Source organism: Lipophrys pholis, assembly GCF_963383615.2.
Source record: "Lipophrys pholis genome assembly, chromosome: 16".
Lineage (NCBI taxonomy): Eukaryota > Metazoa > Chordata > Actinopteri > Blenniiformes > Blenniidae > Lipophrys > Lipophrys pholis.
In genome coordinates, this window is record NC_137634.1 from 26,615,179 (window position 1) to 26,630,729 (window position 15,551).

Below are 15,551 nucleotides of genomic sequence, written 5' to 3' on the forward strand. Positions count from 1 at the left end.
CTTCAATGACCTTTGGAGTCAGGAATGAGGGAAATGCAGAGCAGCATGACGAAGGGGAGTCCAGACAGTGTGTTTATATCAACAGGCAGATCTCATGGATAGAATGTGAGTGAGAAACATGAGAAACCCTGAACAACATCCTTCTTAACACTGTCAACAGTGGCCGGGAGAGCAAGTTGGACCGTTAGCATCCCCAAACTCTGATTCAATAGACGTCCACTCTCTGAAGCTGCTGTTCCACTGCAGGACGTTGCGGAGTGCGGCAGAGGGGGAGGATACGGTACGGCAAACCTTGAGGAAAGGGGGAGAACGCCGGGCAGCAGAGGTGGAGATAGTTTCAGGATCGTTACGTTACAGAACCTTATGGATGGTTACGTTACATTAAGGAACGTTAAGGAGGTGAGCCCAGAGTGTAGTATGGATGTAATCATGTATCACCCGCCGCCCGGCACAGTCTGCGGACATGTAGTATGGAAATCCTGGAGGGGCTGACGGAGAGGAGCTTCACAGAGCAGCTCCCTGCTGCTGGAGGCGGCCATGATTCACATCTCTAAACTAACCTCCTGACACCACAACGTCTGAATATTCCAATAATCTGGTCCAGTCCAGGTATTTTGGTCGTTTCAGTGTCGCTCAGCTTGAGATTTACCAGGAGAACCTGTTTGTTGTCCTCGTCAGCAGGTTGTCCTCATTCAGGTGAGTTAACAGGTAAATATGTGTCTGTGCACAGTGACGTGTCCAGTACAGGGGGTCACTCTTACCTGGTCCTCACAGCTTCTACTGTATTGTAGATCATGAAGCTGACCAAATTCCATTTTAATTTTATGAAAAGTTAAATCTGGTCAACAATCTGATTTATTTTTCTGCAATTATAACGAGGCTCTGCCTTTATTGGCACTGTGACATGCAAAAATGACAATGAATTGTTCCCTTCACACAGTAGCTGCTGAACAGAAAGTTTTATTAAGTAAATTAAGTTGTTTTGGGTTGGAGGGTTGGGTTGGAGGAGATGCAATGTTGTACCCCTACTAAACTGAGTAATGCTATGTTACCCACAGAACAAACAAACAAATAAAAAGATGCAATTCAGAATGTGAACCTGTGGATTTCCACCATTTGAGCTCATGTAATGACAGTGATGAGAATTGACAAACGTGAAAAGTGATGAGGATCAGTGTCAAACAAGAGCTCCCTGGGTTATGTGGGAGTTGTGGAGCCGTGATGTACAGCTGCAAAATGTGTTACTTTCCACCTTTCAAAAGAAATTTATTCTATTCTGAACTTCACTGTTTTTTATGATAAGTGTGTGTGTGTGTGTGTGTGTGTGTGTGTGTGTGTGTGTGTGTGTGTGTGTGTGTGTGTGTGTGTGTGTGTGTGTGTGTGTGTGTCATCATTCTGACTGTAGACATCAGGAGGCTGGGTGTGGTCGCAGGAGCAGTGGTTGGTGTGTCGTTCGGTGTCCTCCTCATCATCCTCATCATCTGGTTAGTGTGCCGCAAAAAGGAGATGAAGAAATATGAAGAAGAGGAGACTCCAAATGAAATCAGGTACACAATGGAGATTATTTTAAACACAAAGCCGAATCCTGCAGAACGAACACAGAAACGTCCAGTCAGTCTGTGACTGAAGTCCCTGAGTGTCAGAGGCTCAGGAAATTCTCTTGTCTTCAGTTCCCATTTCAAGAATATATTACTTTTGATTTCACTTCATGTACAGTAACTGAACTTCACATGGGGATTTGATTAAGAGAACTTTGAAATCATGACAGGATTTTGCACTTTCTTTCAGAGAGGACGCAGAGGCTCCGAAAGCCAAGCTTGTGAAGCCCAACTCCCTGTCGTCGTCCCGCTCTGGCAGCTCTCGCTCAGGCACCTCTTCCACCCAGACCATGATGCACAACATGGCCCGAGGCCAGCGTGTCTGTGTTCCTGCCGTATCAGCACTCAAGGCAAACCACAAGGCCTCCGCCGTTCCTCAGCTTCCGCCTGGCTACGATCAGACAGTTCCCAAGACTCCTGAGTCCCGTTCAACCCCCAGCTCCACATCGACCTCGACCTCCAAGCCCAGCCCGCCTCCAAAACTGAGCCCTGGGAACCTGTCTCGCATGGGGGCCACTCCTGTAATGATCCCGGCGCAAACCAAGGCCTTTCAGACTGTGTAGGACAGGAAATGACCTCAGGACATGGTGACCCTCCAAACACCTAAAGTTACATTCTGGAAATATCCGTTTGTATCATTTAGATATCCTCCCACCGCCCACAATGTAATGCACACGATCACCAATTAACTCCTTGGAAATGACTTGTTTATTACTTATTTCTAATTAACTATATAGGAACTATTTCTGCACTCTGTTAGTGGAAGAGAATTTATGATCAAATTTAAAGTGTTTGAAAGAGTGATAGAAAAGTGTTGAAACCACAGCACGTGCCTGACAGAAGAAGGAGTTACAAAATGACATGGACATGCATGGAAACTTTATGGTTTTTGCAGACAAGAAGTCTCACAGTCACAACTGAGGTAATTACCACATTTCATCAATCAAGAAGACAAATGTAAGATAAGAAAAAACTTTATTCATCAGGGGTCTCAAACTCAATGTACCCAGGGGCCGCTGGAGGCAGAGTCTGGGTGAGGCTGGGCCGCATCAGGGGTTCCACATAAAATGTCATTATTAACAGTTTTAATGATTTCTTCTGAACATGAAGTGTCCTGAAAATTGAATGAAGATCATGAACATTCTTCTGAAAAAGGTTTCTAACCCAGTGGAGCGCTGACTCCCAATAAATACACATATTTTTTTCTTTTAATACCAGTACACGTTAGATATGGAATTATAACTGATAAGTACATTAGAACACACTAGTATATCATTATTGTTAAATCATATAGTATTACAGAATATCATTTAGGATAATGAGAGTTTCACATAGGATCCACGTTTAATAAAAACTATTATTAATAAATTTGCCTGTCCTCAAGCACCATGGCAGAAACAGACCCCACACAAAACCCTCTTCGCTCCTGGTTGCCCGACCAAAACTAATAAACTAAATTAAACTGAACTAAATAAATTAATGAACTACATGAACAAAGCAACAAAAACACAACACAGCACAATCATTACCAACACTACAAACCTAATATAACCCCCAATAATTACATCTAAAACGCAACGGACAGAAACTCCCATGATGCACTGCAACGAGCCACTCCAGGAGCTTTTCCACCAGAAAGAACCAGGTTCTAGTTCTGGTCCAGGGCCAGACTTAGCACCAGTTCTTAGTCTTTCCACTGCCAAAGCCCCGGCCTACCAGGGGCTAAACTGCTGCTACGCTGGACCCACTTCGTTGCTGGACCAGAGAGGAGTCAGACTGGGACCCGACACGTCATCAGATGGGGGCGGAGTTATAACTGGAGGTATCTCTGGAGGTATCGCTCCCTACAAGGCGGAAGTAGACTGTACCGGCTTTCTGAAAACTCCAGCGAACACGGAGCCCCAGAGTTGTTATAGAGAAAAAAATGAAATATCTGAGTGGGAACGATATAATAAGTCGTTCCCTGAAGTTAATAATACGAGGGAACGGGATTATTTAATTCGCGTTCGCGGAGCCGCGGCTCTCGAGATGTTGCAGAGCTCCACCTGTCAGTCCGCTACGTCAGATATAATTGAGTATTGAGCTGAGTATCATTCTACACCTCCATTCTTCTCAGATTTTGAAGCTTTTGATTCAGACACGTCCAGAAATAAAGTGAAAGGAGCAGAAATTCACTATGTAAAGCCCAAATGTTGAAAAATAAGCCCCAAACTCATACACACATTATTTTTTCCCCTCTATGTCCACTCTGGGGCTCCAGAGTAAAACAAGACGGACGTGAACAAACACCAATAGAGACAAGAAGAGACGTAATGTTTTCTGGCTCTTTGGTGCATCAGAGGTTCTGGTCAGACTAGATGGAGCGACCCGGACTAAACCACTGGTACGGTCCGTCTCCTGGTTCCTGGATGAGGCTGTCAGCGCCAAATAGGTGAAATCAGTGACGTATCACGTTTTGGAGTGACGCAGTGACGAGGCTCTACTGGCTCTGTTAACGGTGGAAAAAGAACCGGTTCTTTGGTGGTGCTCATTTAAGAACTGGCCCTGAACTAGAACCTGGTTCTTTTTGGTGGAAAAGCCCTATCCGTGAACACGGAGTGGATCACTGCAGTGCATCATGGGAGTTTCTGCCCGTTGCGTTTTAGATGTAATTATTGGGGGTTTTATTAGGTTTGTAGTGTTGGTAATGATTGTGTTGTGTTTTTGTTGCTTTGTTCATGTTAGTTAATTCATCCAGTTTAGTTTGGTTTATTAGTTATGGGTGGGCAACCGGGAGTGAAGAGGGTTTTGTGTCGGGTTTGATGCTGCCATGGGTCACCTTCTTGGACATGTCAAATGGTTAAGTTGTACATCATGCACCCCGGAGTCACTTCACTCACTGAATGTAGTCCTGCCTCTGCTCAACTGCGGTAACTTGCGTAAGATAACCAATGTATCCTGCCTAAGTCTATAGAACTAGTGATATCCCATGCTCTACTGAGTACAGTGGGTACTCCTACGCAGTGCATTGAAGGTCCACATCAATCACTGACTGCAATAAAGTTATACTATCACAGCAGGAGTGGGCCAGAAAATATTGTCCTGCGGCTGCCAGTTTGAGACCCCTGTCCTACATGGAGGAATTCCGTAGTAACAGATAGTAAACAGTGTTAGTTTTGACAACTACCTTAAACAACAACTTGTTATTGATGAACCTTCTTTCCAAGACCAATTTGTTACGAAAGTGTCATTTTAAAAATTACTGCCATCAAAAATTAAAATTAAATTTCTCTTCATTATCCAGCGTGATCATTTTTTGTCACTTGACTCATCAATAAGGACGTGATGAAAAAGATCCCTCTGGCCGGCCGGCCAATCTGGATTACAACAGTCCTCTATGCTATGCCTTGGTTGTTTTCCTGTTTCACCAACTAATTATCTTCTCTGAAATTAAAACTGTTAAGCTCCGTTTCCACGGCACAAAAAGTGCCGGAATGGAACGGTATGGTCCGGTACGGTATGGTTCGTGTTTCCACTGCAGGAATTGTGGATTTTACAGAAATAACCTCTCCAAAGGTGGAGGCTCTCCCGTCGCCCCTCTGTTGAGGAGCCGTCTGCTGATTGGTCAGTGATTCACTACAATATCAATATTTTAATATGTCGCTGTAAGAATCCAGGTTGTTAACATATTCAGCTTTGCACTGGTTGTTTTTTTTTTGTGGATGTTTGTTTTTTGCTTCTCAACTTTCATGTTGGTCCCTAAAGAGCAGAGGCGAGGCAGGACGGAGACCGGGACTCTGGAGCGGACGCTACGGTCGTAACCGAACCAGGGTCGGAGGTCGGGAGCAGCCTTCAGTCGTCCAGCTGAGAGCAGCTCCAGTGCAGTACCGAGTCCGCTCGTCGCATCGCTGGCTGGTGCTCCATTGCGCAGCCCGCCACTTATTGCACACACTGGCCGGCACTGGAGCTCCGGTTCACCAATGCCGGAATTCCAGAACCTGCCGGTGTGTGCGGACATGGAGCCACGGTGTGTCGGCCAGCGGCTCAAGACGCAACATGAAGCAACACAACGATCAGACTCGGACCCGCGTCCACACACGGAGCCCCAAGCCCTTTCTAGGAAGACAGGGAAGTGAAACTCTGAGTCAGTCACCATGGCAACAGACTCTCTGAACTGAACCTGCTCGCTGGCAGGTCTTGTAGAGGAACCCTGAGGATCTACTGTCTCCTCCAACCGGAAGCGAGACTAGAAATGGTCATTAGTTCCAAACCTGATCGACATCGAGGGAGAAATCATTTGAGATAACTTACGTCCCGAGAGTCTTCTGGCGCAGATTAGACGTTTTTACATTTTTGGACTATTAATCCCCCGTGGGGATCGTTCCTTTCAGAATTGATCCTGTGTCTCACATCAGAGCACATTTTATCCACAGCATTACATTGTTTTTGTGAAATGGTAGTTTCCTTTATAATATCTGTAAAGCTAGTGTGTAGAGTGGTTAGACAGTCACCCTTGCACTGCGGGGGCGGGGGGGGGGGGGGGGGTATTTAAATAAAGGTGTGTGTGTGTGTGTGTGTGTGTGTGTGTGTGTGTGTGTGTGTGTGTGTGTGTGTGTGTGTGTAGTATTTTATTAATTAATTTATTGAGTGTTGATGTCCACATCCGCACATTTTAAACGACTCCACTATAATAAAAATGTCTGAACACTGAGTTAATTTACTCAGCAGAATATTAACAAGGCGACTTCACACAACGTTTTGTTACTGGTTTAAATGACTACTTAGCTACAGAATTTATTTTTTAATTTACTTTGATAGCCTATATCAATTTAAATACTAAAATCAAAATGAGGTACAATCAGAGCATATATACATACAAGCCTTTTCATTCTGAAAGATGTTTTTATATTTCATTTCTAGTGGCCTTCCTCCTGTTGGATTGCTCCTAAATGAAATTCAGATTTTACCTACTTATTACTTCTACCTGTCTGCTGCCATCTTAAGCTGAATGTTAAGTCAATAGAGTAGATCTTTCAAACTTATGTGTTGATTCGAGCAGCAACTTTATCCCATGCTGTCTCTCTCCTCCGCTGCTGCAGCGCTGGGACTTCTACGGCAAAATAACTCGATTTTCGGTCTGTTGCCATAGTGACACGTGGTTAGTTATAGTTTGGTTTATTAGTTATGGGTGGGCAACCAGGAGTGAAGAGGGTTTTGTGTGGGGTGTCGTCCTGCCATGATTGCCACAGGGGGTTGACAATTTAAAAATTCAAATAAGCAGTTTAGTTTGCGGACAACCTTTGTTAATTGATTGAGCTCCAGTATGAACACCTGCCTCCAATGGACCATGATGTAAGTTAAACTTTCTGTGCCTAAAAGAGAGACAGTATTACAGACTATGAACTTTCTACAGAAATTAACACAATAGTCACATTCATGCTGTGAGTTACTGGTCCACTCTAATCACAGCCGCGAGTTTCAGACCCCTGCTCTACAAAAACTAAGCAGCCGGTGAAAAAACAACACAGAGCGGCTAACTGAGGCCGAATCCTGCATCTCTGATGGCGAGGACCACACCGCTTCTCTCCAGTCTCAGCGAGCTAGACTCGGAAAAAAAAAGTGAAGACACTCCTGGACCGAGTCGTCGTCGGCGCAGAGGGGAATCAGCCTGTCAAGTTTCTGGAGTCCTGGCTTCCAGACACGCTGGGATTGGAGACGAGCGAGATTAAAATCAGGTGGACACATAGAACCTCGGGCTGCTGAAGAAAAACTACAATAGGCCCGTCATTATCAAGCTGCTCAACTTCAGTGACAAGTAGGGGATCCTCGCTGCTGTCCGAGAACAAGGTGAGATCTCCTATCAGGGCGAAAAGATTCACATCCACCAGGACCTTTCAGCCCAGGTGAGGGAAGCCCGACGTCATTTCAACAGAGTCTGCGAGCGATTCTTCCAGGTGTGGGTCCCTTTCCAGATGCGCTACCCGTCCACGTTATGGGGGGGGGGGGGTTGTAGGGAATGGATCCCAGCAGTGGGCTGCACGAGGACGCTCCTGCAGCTGCTGTGTTTTTCTCTCACAGGCAGGAGGAGACTTCTCTGCCTCACCTGCCCGAAGACCTTTAACACTCTTGTAAGGGTGTTCTTGTTTTTAGTTCTGCTTGTTCTGTTTAAGGGGCTCTGTTATGTTCAAAGTTTTGAGCCACCTTTTGGGGAGGGACCCTCACAGACAGCCTTATTTAATGTGTGACTGTCATTGTTACAGTGAATGTCTAGCTCCAGTCCTTTATCAATCTCCAGATCAGACGCTGCCCTTTACCTCCTCTAAGCTTCATTAGTGGTTGTATGAATGACTCCAGTTTTATGAAAAGATTAGTTCTGAATGAGTGACTTTAAGATTGTTTCACTGAATGTGAAGGGTATTAACCATGTCATCAAACGCCAGAAGATCTTGTCCTTCCTTCAAAAAGAGAGATGCCAACAAGCCTTCCTCCAGGAAACCCAGCTCACAGATTCAGCCGGGTATTTTATTCTTCTTACAATTCCAAAAGCAGAGGGGTGGCAATTCTCCTGCATCGCTCCCTCCCATTCCCTCTTGATCAAACGGTATCAGATAACCAGACAGAAGTACATAACGTCCTTCTTTATCTTTATGGAGAGCATGTAGTCTTTGGTAGTGTACGACCCCAACAACATGTGAAGCCTCTTTTATTCCACAACTTCTTTCAGATCTGGCAGCACTTCCTTCTCCATGCCTGCTTCTGGGAGGTGACTTTAACTGTTCACCCAACCCAAGTGTTGCTACGTCCCCCCCTCCACCCATCTCCAAGAAACGTGCAAAAATAGTTGAATTTCCTAAAGATTCAGATTTATATGATGTATGAGGGGTACTACATCCCCCAGATAAAAATGACACATTCTTCTCAATTCCTCACCAGGTCTTTTCAAGAATCCACTATTTTTTATCTTGAAGAACTTTTCTGAACCGAATACTGAACTGCAAAATCGGTACCAAACTTCTCTCTGATCACTCCCCTATTAGTGTAACTATCTCTCCTCCTTATAGAGATCCAGCCTGCGGGCACTGGAGGCTTAACCCCACCTTCCTAAGTAGTAATTCTTTGATAGAGAATATTAAATCTGAGTGGCAGCAGTTCACCTCGATCAACTAAACCCCAGATATCAGCCCTTCCACACTATGGGAAGCTGGCAACGCGTATATACAGTATGTAGGACTATTATATCTTATACATCAGCACAGAGGAAGGAATCCTTTAAATGACAGTTGGATTTAGAGAAAACAATAGATGATCTGGAAGCCCATTTTAAAAAAAACATCATAGGAGCTCATGGCAAAGCAACTGGATGCAGCTCGGTCAGCCTTAAATCAGCTCCTCACCAGGAAGGTGGAGACTCAGATCTGGTTTGTTCAACAGACTATTTAAATCAGGTAATAAACCAGGCCGGTTACTGGCCCGCCTTGCTCGTGGTAAAACTGAGCCCAATGTTCTTCCTTCGCTCATTGATAAGAACGCTGTGAGGCGTCTTAAACTGTCAGATATCAATGAAGTAATGAAGCTGTTTTCTGAAGACCTCTATAGCTCTGAATGAACATCTTCTCCCAACAATAGAACAACATGTCTTAATAAGATCAAATACCATCTCTATCAGATGAACAGAAAACAGATTTATGCAAGCCAATTAATAAGGAGGAGGTTTTACAAGCCATACGCAGTCTTCAGTAAAGCCCAGGACCAGACGGTTTGAGTCCTGAACTTTATAAAACATTTAGCCAGGATTTAGTTGGCCCCCTTACAGATATGTATTTGGATTTCTTTACTAGGTGTTGTCTCCCCCCTTCATTAAGTACTGCTAATATTTTGATTATCCTGAAGAAGGATAAGCCTTCTGGCCTGTGTGCTTCCTACAGACCTTCAGCCTCTGGCAAAACTTCTCGCTACGCACCTGGAGAAATGACTCCCCATGCTTATAAACTCTGATCAGGCTGTTCATGGATGATTTCATCTAGCAACGTACCAAGGCTATGGAATATTATAAAATGTACCTCACAATACAAATAGAGGGCGCTGGCCGTCTCTTTAGATGCAGAAAAGGCCTTTGATAGGGTTGAGTGAGACTATTTGGTTGATGTTTAGAGGAGATTCGGCTTGGGGGGGGAATTCCTTAACTGGATCCAAACTATATATCATTCACCTCCAGCAGTTGTTATAACTAATGAACCCTTCCCTATATCAAGAGGTGTCCGCCAGCGGTGCCCGCTCAGCCCGCTTCTTCTTGCCTTAGCATTGGAACCATGAGCTGAAACTATTCGACTGCATCCTGATGTAGAAGGAATAACGATGGGAGGGAGGGGGCACAAAATTGCCTTATATGCGGATGATATTCTCATGTTTTTATCCTCCCCTCGACGATCAATTTCAGGAACTGTGGATATTTTTAATGAATTTAGTAACATGTCTGGCTACAAAATAAATTTTTGTAAATTTGAAGCGATGCCACTGGGAGCCTAAATATCATCGATGTCCAGGAGAATGTTCCTTTCAGATGGTCATGCTCTGGCTTGGGAATAAAGGTGTCTTCAGTCCAAGGAGATCTCCAGAAATGTAATTTAGTCACAACCTGTACCTCAATCAAAAGAGACTTGGAGCTGGCAGAATCTGCCCCGTGTCAGGTCTCTGTGTCTGTCTCTGTGTCTGTCTCCGTGTCTGTCTCTGTGTGTCTCACCTCGTGTTTCCAATCAACCAATGATCTTCTTCTCTGTGTGCTCCATCGTTGTGTTCCACCTGTGTCTACCCTTTCCCTGTGCATTTAAACTCCTCTCCCTCTGTTGTCCTTGTTGGATCGTCTCGTCAACATGTCTCGCCTCTTGTCATCATGTCGCTCCTCTCGTCATGTCCCTGGCTTTTCCTTGTGTTCCTCGTGTTCCCTGGACTTTGTTTCAATAAACCTGGTTTTTACGGAACTCCCTGAGTCTGCGTCGGGGTCTACCCTGCATAACCCTGACACCTCGTCCCTGTTTGGCCGAATCAGCCTCATGAAGATGAGAGTCCTCCCTCGGCTCTTATACCAGCTGCAAATGCTCCCTTTATATTTATCAATGAAAACTAATAAAGACGTAGAGAGGGCTTTTTCCAAATTTATCTGGCAAGGCAAAGAAACAAAGCAGAGGCTGAAGATATTGCAGATACCTCCAGACATCTTTCTATGTCTCACATGCTATTTTATAACTGGGCCCTTCATGCACGCCACCTCTGGCTTTGGTCCCAATCATACATGAAGAAAGACGCCCGTGTTGATTGTTGGGCTTGTCACCCTCATTCCCCATGGAGCTTCGTCACACGTGAGACTCCAAAGATCAATCCAGAAGTAAAACACAATCTTATTATTTGCAACAGCATAAGGATAAGGCGTGAGATAGCTAAATACTTTGGAAGGAGAAATGTGAAGTCCCTTCTTTCTTCTATAACCCAAAATCCTGACTTTCCTGCAGGTGTGGGCTCACACACGTTCCTCTCATGGAGGGACAAGGGAATTCATTTGATTGGCCATTTACTGAACGACGATGACTTACTGTCTTTCCAACAACTGCAGGATACATTCAATATTCCCAAAGATCATTTTTGGGAAATCTAGAGATGAGGAATTTTGTGTTTTCACAGATCACTTCTTCCTCTGCAGACGTCTCCTACAGCGAAGCTGAGAGATTTCTTCTGAAGTCTAAAAAGAGAAAACAATTCATAGCATCACTTTATGCACTTCTTAGCTCTTCTGTTACATACCATCTCCCAGACATCGCTCCTCAATGGGAAAAAGACTTAATCAATATATTGAGGATGATTGGCAAGCATCCATACACCTGATCACATCCGTAACTACTAATTGGTTAAGAGAAACTCAGTACATGATACTTCACAGGTTGCATATAACTCCTGTCATCTTAAATAAGATTGACCACTCCATTTCACCTCTATGCACTGAATGCAACTTGAAAAGGGGGACGTATTTCAACTTCTTCTGGGAATGCAAATTCATTTCAAGATTTTGGTCACGAAGTTCAAAAGAACTCAGTAGGATATTTAAAAAGAAAATTAATAAAGACCCTGGGGTTTTCCTAATAGGTCTTCCGTCTATCTCTCCACATCACACTATAAGCTGTTGGAAAAACTCCTTTTAGTTGCTCGGAAGTGTATACTGCAATACTGGGTCAAAACGCTCCCTCCTGGTCTCATTGCCTGGTACAGGGAGATCTTGTTTTTGTTTGTATTTTCTGTGTGCATAAAAACAATAAAATGTGTTTAAAAAATGTATCTATGTTACATAAGACAAAGATGTTTAGGTAGCTCATATTTGACGAAATAATTTACTGTTATGTTCCACCAGCCGCTACTGGATTCAAGTGCATGCCAGCTCGCTCCCTCAAGCCGTTCCCTCCACACCTCCTCTGCTGCCCCGACCACATGCCCCCACCACCCGACTTAGGCTAACTGACTGCCACCTCAGGAGCAGCAGAGAAAGCCTGCCGTCTGTGCCCCTGCCTCATGGATCACCTTAAATTTAAAGGAGACATATCATGCTTTTAAATCCTTCCTTTTTACATATAAATCATACAGTTGTGGTCTATATAAAGCGGAACTGCAATGCTTGGGTCTGAATTCCTCATTATTAGAGCTCCACAGGCCCCTTTTCAACCCCTTTTCTGATGTGCTTCTGAGAGCAACTCGTTTTGGGGCGGTCTCTTCATACCCCGCCTCCTCTCCAGGTTGCAGAGGTCACACTCGGTTCAACTCCACCCTGTTCGGCCATCTTTGTAGTTTGATAGAACAGATACAATTATCTAGCGGCGCAGAAACTTTATATTCACACATTATTTACAAAATGTCAACAAGGGAAGATTTGTCCATCCAGCCATACATGTTGGAGCCAGAGTCGGACCCGGCGGAGTGAGATGAAAATGACCATGATGCACCTACAGAACAACGTCTTCATATGGATGTAACGCAATGGTGTGTTACTATATTTACACTAACTTCTCCATCCATGCCCACTACTACAATACTGCCTGTATTACAACGACTATTTAACACAGAAGTTACATTATAATCTAAAACGAGCACACAGCGCTAACATATGAAGACGGTGCAACTGCTAATGCTAACAAAACAATGACAGGGACGTCTTATCATCACACTTTTTAGCGTTATATACAGCTTACCGAAGTGCTCTGTTCGTCGTCTCCATAGATAGAAGGAACTGACCGCTCAATCAGACCAAGTCTTTCGGCAAATCCTTCTTTATACTGGCGGAGGTTGTTGAAGCAGTCGTCCTTAAAGTGCTTCGCGCACACAAAAATGACCTTACCCACAGATGTGGGTACATTTCTGTGAAAAATAAAACTCAACCAGGCACTTGGAAAAGGTTCTGATGCTGGGAGACGGTGTAACGAAGCTTGTGGGTTACTACATCCAACAACCGAACATTTCGACTTATCCTCTCGTAACTTCGGCACCCTTAGGTTGGACTACAAAATTGCAGCGAGAAACAAAAATGGCGGATTGCTCGAAGTGTCGATGTCCTAATTTGGCAGTTCCGCCGGGAATACTGTGACGTCATTGTTCAAAAAACGTAATAGAGAATAGAAAAATCGAAACGGATCGCAAAATATGACCAAAACAGAATATAAAGATATCAACGGAGCACCTGAAGAGACTACTTTGAACTTTTCTGTACTTCTAAACACTCTAAATATACAACAACATGCATTTAAGGGCTAAAAAAGTGGATTTAGCATGATATGTCCCCTTTAAAGGGCTGTAAGGCGCTGGCATTTGTCATGTGGTAGAGCCGCTGGAGCGGAGCGTGGTCCAAGCAGAGGGTGAATGAGCATTCCAGGAGGTAGTACCAGGAATCAACCGCCCATCTGATGGCATGGGTCTTTTTCCACTGTGCTGTATCTGTACTCCCTCTCTGATAGTTTGAGACTCGTGTACGCACAGGACGGGACAATGTCCCCTCCCTGCTGGGACAAAACAGCCCTCAATTTGACAAATCAATCTGCAGCACAAAAGGGGAGAGAAACTTTAGGGGTGTGGAGAAGCAGCTTCCCTTGGAGGGCCTGTTTCACCCTCTCAAATCCTTCAAGCTCCGTCCACTGGATTGGATCGGAAGCACCTTTTCACGTGAGGTCAGTCACTGTGTTTTAGCTTCAGTTGCACTAGTCCACCACCAGTCCATTGGTATCCCAGATACTGCACCTCTCTCCATCCAACTGCATGCTTCTTCTGGCTGCAGTGAGCCCAGCACCACGGCCACCCGCTGCACGTTCTTTGCCCACATGCCACTAGTAATGACAACATCATCCAGGTAGGCGGCAGCATGAGGACACAGCACCCGGTCCATAAGATGCTGATCAGTGGCGGGTACACCAAACAACCTGGAAGGAAGAGTTACAAATTGTTGTTGGACTTTTCTGTCATCCCATCAGAATCAAAAGTTTTGTAAAGTTTTTGTTTGTTCCTCAAAACCAAAGGATGTGGCTGCCATGTCACGGTGCTCTATCCATCCATGGGAGAAGTTTGAGGTTCAGTGTTTGGCTCACAGACACTTTGACATATGAACTATGAAGAATGCGACCAGAGAAACCTGTCATGACCTCCACCTCAGGCTCTGATTAATGGCAGCATTTTTCCCTTCCCCCTTCCTCCTTTCCTTTTTCCTAGGTGGGTGTGTGCTGCCTGCTGTGTGAGGGATGGAGGACTGCAGTCATCACCTGAAGGTAATGGACATACGGGGAAAGACAATTGGATAATTAACAGACCACACAAGCAATCTCACACAGAGACGGGACTTCTGCAGAGGGGAGGGGGATGCACAAGTAAAAAGTGCACACACACACACACACACACACACACACACACACACACACACACACACACACACACACACACACACACACACACACACACACACACACACGCTGATTGTTCTCCAACACATGGTGGAGACAGGGGACAGTCTTCCTGCTCTCTTGGGTCTTTTCCACCAGAAAGAACCAGGTTCTAGTTCGGAGCCAGGGCCACATTTAGCACCAGTTCTTTGTCTTTCCACCACCGAAGCCCTGGACTGTCAGGGGCTGAACGGGTACTAAGCCGCCCCGCATCATTGCTGGGCCAGAGCGGGACCTGACACGTCATCAGCTGGGGGCGGAGTTTTGCTGGAGTTATCTCTACCTACGAGGCAGAAGAGACGCTGAACCGGCTGTCTGAAATTTTTTTGCTCTTTCTTTCTGAGTGGTTATGGAGGAGAGAAAATAATGACACGTGGGAACGAGATCATTTAATGTGCAATGGCGGAGCCGTGGCTCTGATCGAACTGCAACGAGCTGCACAAACTACTCGGGAGCACAATGTATCATGAACGACAAACATTTATTTTCTTTGGTTCACTGACTCCAAATCACACACAGTCATATAACAAAAGACACAGTGCCATCTACTGGTGACACTGAGTAGTGCAGTTTCAACTCAAATACGTTACATCTCTTTTTTTCCCACAATTTCTGTGTAAAAAAAATAACCAAGATGATATGAACACAAATAATAGATTGCATCACACTATGTTTAAACAAAAGGCACTGTAAACAAGAAAACACAGTCCTGAAGAGACTACATTTCTTAAAACTTATCCACTGTAAACTTGTGACTGAAATGAAAAGATCAAATCTTATTGATTTTTTTTCCCTGCTGTTTCTTTTGTCTTAAAACAAACATTGAAGTTTGACTAAATCAGCCACAGAAATCAGTCACTTAGTCCATAAAACGCCTCGGCACTGGAACAGGCCTTTCACAGCGCGTTCTCCTCAACTCTGGTGTGACGTCATCAGGTGTCTCTGGAAACCTGTACATTTCTCTACTTGCTGTTTTTACAGTGTATGACCTTGGCTGACTGTTTCTGTACCACAG

At 44.7% G+C, this 15,551-nt stretch overlaps 1 protein-coding gene across 1 annotated transcript in view; it reads left to right on the forward strand.

The window, feature by feature from the left end:
* The window catches only part of clmpa (CXADR like membrane protein a), a 63,082-nt gene extending 60,754 nt beyond the window's left edge, over nucleotides 1–2,328 (forward strand). Inside the window, exons 6-7 of the mRNA XM_080483791.1 lie at nucleotides 1,406–1,547; nucleotides 1,789–2,328. Coding sequence (XP_080339917.1) covers nucleotides 1,406–1,547; nucleotides 1,789–2,161 — 515 coding nt within the window. The 3' untranslated portion in view covers nucleotides 2,162–2,328. The remainder of the gene's footprint in view (nucleotides 1–1,405; nucleotides 1,548–1,788) is intronic.
* Nucleotides 2,329–15,551: the final 13,223 nt, after the last annotated feature.